The sequence below is a fragment of the Oncorhynchus masou genome, unplaced genomic scaffold (genome assembly GCF_036934945.1).
Source record: "Oncorhynchus masou masou isolate Uvic2021 unplaced genomic scaffold, UVic_Omas_1.1 unplaced_scaffold_13016, whole genome shotgun sequence".
NCBI classification, from domain to species: domain Eukaryota; kingdom Metazoa; phylum Chordata; class Actinopteri; order Salmoniformes; family Salmonidae; genus Oncorhynchus; species Oncorhynchus masou.
This window is the reverse complement of record NW_027002871.1, coordinates 328-5,922: the sequence shown is the minus strand read 5'-3', so window position 1 is coordinate 5,922 and position 5,595 is coordinate 328. Positions and strand designations below refer to the sequence as shown.

The 5,595-nt window shown below is 37.8% G+C and overlaps 1 protein-coding gene across 1 annotated transcript; it reads left to right on the top strand.

Annotated features, from left to right (window-relative positions):
* Window positions 1–7: 7 nt before the first annotated feature.
* LOC135530251 (gastrula zinc finger protein XlCGF17.1-like) lies at window positions 8–2,051 on the top strand. The gene is made up of 3 exons (XM_064958604.1): window positions 8–110; window positions 552–786; window positions 1,192–2,051. The coding sequence occupies exons 1-3, from the start codon at window positions 102–104 to the stop codon at window positions 2,049–2,051; spliced, it is 1,104 nt and encodes a 367-aa protein (XP_064814676.1). The 5' UTR covers window positions 8–101.
* The last annotated feature ends 3,544 nt before the right edge of the window (window positions 2,052–5,595 follow it).

The window sequence follows — 5,595 nt, the reverse complement described above, 5'->3', positions numbered from 1 at the left end:
AGGTTACGACCAACAGCATTGGCAGTCATCATAAGTTAAAACTAAACTAGATGTATATCTTAATTTATCAGTTAGCTAGCTAGCTCAGGGATTGATTTACAATGGAAGAGGTAGTAATCTGAACGTGTGCTTAGCCACATCACTTTTCTGCTCTGCAAACTGCTCGTTTGTTGCTATTCCAAATGGTGAAGCTAGCTTGCAAGTCAAGTTGCTCAACGCATGCTAGTAACAGCAGTACTAGCTAGCTACGTTTTTGTTGCTTGATGATGCGACTTTGTTTTCTAGTAGGTATCTCACGTTAGCTAACTGGCCAGCGCTAGCTAGCTAGGTGAATGAAATTACAATAAATTAGCTGCTGTAATTTGGTTTGCATTGATTGATCGTTTTTAAACCAAGTATTTTTAGTTTGAACGGTTTCTTTACTGAGAAATTGTCATTTCTATAACAAGCAGAGACATTGCCTTGCTGTTAAGGATGTCGTCATATTGCTTAGTCCATCTTTCATAATGTAGCTTGTTGTGAAAACTGCGCTGTCACTCTTCATCATATAGGACTCTGAAGACCCGTCCAGCTCGTCTCCATCCTGCTCCACGGATCCCCAACCCACTGTGTCCCCGGATCCTGACAGGAACCATGGCGACCAGGAGTACAGTAACCATGGTGATCAGAAAGACACACCGCAAGGTCAGGAGAGGGTTACTGTGAGTCTGGACATCAACAGTGAAACACCAACATTTAATATCGTAGTCAAAGAAGAAGAAGAAGACTGGGAACTAGATAATACAGGTGGGTAGCTGGAGCCATGCTCTCTATGGTCCATCGGGCTCTAATCAAAAGTGGTGCACTATATAGGGAATAGGGTGGCATGATTTGGGACTCAGTCTTGTGTGTTGCCATAAATATGAGAATAGGAGTAGCACAGGAGGTGGTATAAAACAATGGAGAAAACCAGTAGCTATGTACAATAAACTGAGACTCGGTCCCAGCCATCAGTCAGCAGGCGGGGAGAGACCCTCTACATCAGGAGAACCTGAGTCTGACTCAGTCTCACTGACTATATCTGTCCTGTCTCATCCCCACAGGAGAGAGTCCCAGCCATCAGTCAGCAGGTGGGGAGAGACCCTCTACATCAGGAGAACCTGAGTCTGACTCAGTCTCACTGACTATATCTGTCCTGTCTCATCCCCACAGGAGAGAGTCCCAGCCATCACTCTGCAGCCGGGGAGAGACCCTCTACATCAGGAGAACCTGAACAACACCAGATGAAACGCAGAACGAGGCAGAAAAAGACCCACCCATGCCCAGATTGTGGGAAACACTGCCAGACATTATCGGCACTACAAATACACATGAGAACCCACACAGGAGAGAAGCCTTATACCTGCTCTGAGTGTGGGAAGGGCTTCACTCATCAATGTAGTTTGAGGTGCCACCACCAGAAGAAACATTCTGAACAGATTAAAACCGACCCGGATGACAAGATTGGCTGCTGTTGTGGACAAGAGTTCTCTTCCAAGAATGTTCTGGAGGTTCACTTGAAGACAAACACTGGAGACAAGCCTTACACCTGCTGTGTGTGTAAGAAGACCTTTACTCATAAAGCATTACTGAAAGTACACCAGCGGTCCCACACAGGAGAGAAGCCTTTCTCTTGCTCTCTGTGTGAGAAGAGTTTTACTCAAAAAGGAAATTTGACAACACACGAGAAGTCGCACGCCGGAGAGAAACATCCTTGCTCAGTCTGTGGAAAGAGTTTCACTCAGAAAGGCTATCTGAAGATTCATCAGCGGCTTCACTGTTCTGAAGGGGAGTTGAGTTCCTCTGTATCAAGAGCACTTGAACATCGACAGAGGAGAGCTAAGGCGACTCACAGATGCCCAGACTGTGGGAAAGAGTTTCCTCAAACATATTACCTGGACAGACACATGAGAACACACACAGGAGAGAGGCCTTACCAGTGCTCTGTGTGTGGGATGAGTTTCACGCAGAAAGGAAATTTAAAAACGCATCAGAAAGTGCACACTGGTGAGAACACGTTATGCTGTCATTGATTTATTATCATTATTGATTAATCATGATTGATGACGACAGCCTACACTCCTAACAGCTTCACATATAGCACGTTGCATATAAAACATTAATGGAAGTGGTAGGACCCTGGTTTGCAAGCTACAAATAGTGTTTTGGCTACAGAGTGAAAAAATAAAATGAAATGGCATTAAAACAACCAGGGCATTTAAATGGCATTAAAACAACCAGGGCATTTAAATGGCATTAAAACAACCAGGGCATTTAAATGGCATTAAAACTAGGGCATTTAAATGGCATTAAAACAACTAGGGCATTTAAATGGCATTAAAACAACCAGGGCATTTAAATGGCATTAAAACAACCAGGGCATTTAAATGGCATTAAAACAACCAGGGCATTTAAATGGCATTAAAACAACCAGGGCATTTAAATGGCATTAAAACAACCAGGGCATTTAAATGGCATTAAAACAACTAGGGCATTTAAATGGCATTAAAACAACTAGGGCATTTAAATGGCATTAAAACAACTAGGGCATTTAAATGGCATTAAAACAACTAGGGCATTTAAATGGCATTAAAACAACTAGGGCATTTAAATGGCATTAAAACAACTAGGGCATTTAAATGGCATTAAAACAACTAGGGCATTTAAATGGCATTAAAACAACTAGGGCATTTAAATGGCATTAAAACAACTAGGGCATTTAAATGGCATTAAAACAACTAGGGCATTTAAATGGCATTAAAACAACTAGGGCATTTAAATGGCATTAAAACAACTAGGGCATTTAAATGGCATTAAAACAACTAGGGCATTTAAATGGCATTAAAACAACTAGGGCATTTAAATGGCATTAAAACAACTAGGGCATTTAAATGGCATTAAAACAACTAGGGCATTTAAATGGCATTAAAACAACTAGGGCATTTAAATGACATTAAAACAACTAGGGCATTTAAATGACATTAAAACAACTAGGGCATTTAAATGACATTAAAACAACTAGGGCATTTTAAATGGCATTAAAACAACTAGGGCATTTAAATGGCATTAAAACAACTAGGGCATTTAAATGGCATTAAAACAACCAGGGCATTTAAATGACATTAAAACAACCAGGGCATTTTAAATGGCATTAAAACAACCAGGGCATTTAAATGGCATTAAAACAACTAGGGCATTTAAATGGCATTAAAACAACTAGGGCATTTAAATGGCATTAAAACAACTAGGGCATTTTAAATGGCATTAAAACAACTAGGGCATTTTAAATGGCATTAAAACAACCAGGGCATTTAAATGACATTAAAACAACTAGGGCATTTAAATGGCATTAAAACAACTAGGGCATTTAAATGGCATTAAAACAACCAGGGCATTTAAATGGCATTAAAACAACCAGGGCATTTAAATGGCATTAAAACAACCAGGGCATTTAAATGGCATTAAAACAACCAGGGCATTTAAATGGCATTAAAACAACCAGGGCATTTAAATGGCATTAAAACAACTAGGGCATTTAAATGACATTAAAACAACTAGGGCATTTAAATGGCATTAAAACAACTAGGGCATTTAAATGGCATTAAAACAACCAGGGCATTTAAATGGCATTAAAACAACCAGGGCATTTAAATGGCATTAAAACAACCAGGGCATTTAAATGGCATTAAAACAACCAGGGCATTTAAATGACATTAAAACAACTAGGGCATTTAAATGGCATTAAAACAACCAGGGCATTTAAATGACATTAAAACAACCAGGGCATTTAAATGGCATTAAAACAACTAGGGCATTTAAATGACATTAAAACAACTAGGGCATTTAAATGACATTAAAACAACCAGGGCATTTAAATGGCATTAAAACTAGGGCATTTAAATGGCATTAAAACAACTAGGGCATTTAAATGGCATTAAAACAACCAGGGCATTTAAATGGCATTAAAACTAGGGCATTTAAATGACATTAAAACTAGGGCATTTAAATGACATTAAAACTAGGGCATTTAAATGGCATTAAAACAACCAGGGCATTTAAATGGCATTAAAACAACCAGGGCATTTAAATGGCATTAAAACAACTAGGGCATTTAAATGGCATTAAAACAACCAGGGCATTTTAAATGGCATTAAAACAACCAGGGCATTTAAATGGCATTAAAACAACCAGGGCATTTAAATGACATTAAAACAACCAGGGCATTTAAATGACATTAAACAACTAGGGCATTTAAATGGCATTAAAACAACTAGGACATTTAAATGGCATTAAAACAACTAGGGCATTTTAAATGGCATTAAAACAACTAGGGCATTTAAATGACATTAAAACAACCAGGGCATTTAAATGACATTAAAACAACCAGGGCATTTAAATGGCATTAAAACAACTAGGGCATTTAAATGGCATTAAAACAACTAGGACATTTAAATGGCATTAAAACAACTAGGGCATTTAAATGGCATTAAAACTAGGGCATTTAAATGATATTAAAACTAGGGCATTTAAATGACATTAAAACAACCAGGGCATTTAAATGACATTAAAACAACCAGGGCATTTAAATGGCATTAAAACAACCAGGGCATTTAAATGGCATTAAAACAACCAGGGCATTTAAATGGCATTAAAACAACCAGGGCATTTAAATGGCATTAAAACAACCAGGGCATTTAAATGGCATTAAAACAACCAGGGCATTTTAAATGGCATTAAAACAACCAGGGCATTTTAAATGACATTAAAACAACCAGGGCATTTTAAATGACATTAAAACAACCAGGGCATTTTAAATGACATTAAAACAACCAGGGCATTTTAAATGACATTAAAACAACCAGGGCATTTTAAATGACATTAAAACAACCAGGGCATTTAAATGGCATTAAAACAACCAGGGCATTTAAATGGCATTAAAACAACCAGGGCATTTAAATGACATTAAAACAACTAGGGCATTTAAATGGCATTAAAACAACCAGGGCATTTAAATGGCATTAAAACAACCAGGGCATTTAAACGGCATTAAAACTAGGGCATTTAAATGGCATTAAAACAACTAGGGCATTTAAATGGCATTAAAACAACCAGGGCATTTAAATGGCATTAAAACAACCAGGGCATTTAAATGGCATTAAAACAACCAGGGCATTTAAATGGCATTAAAACAACCAGGGCATTTAAATGGCATTAAAACAACCAGGGCATTTTAAATGGCATTAAAACAACCAGGGCATTTTAAATGGCATTAAAACAACCAGGGCATTTTAAATGGCATTAAAGCAACCAGGGCATTTTAAATGGCATTAAAACAACCAGGGCATTTTAAATGGCATTAAAACAACCAGGGCATTTTAAATGGCATTAAAACAACCAGGGCATTTAAATGGCATTAAAACAACTAGGGCATTTAAATGGCATTAAAACAACTAGGGCATTTAAATGGCATTAAAACAACCAAGGCATTTTAAATGGCATTAAAACAACCAGGGCATTTAAATGGCATTAAAACAACCAGGGCATTTAAACGACATTAAAACAACCAGGGCATTTAAA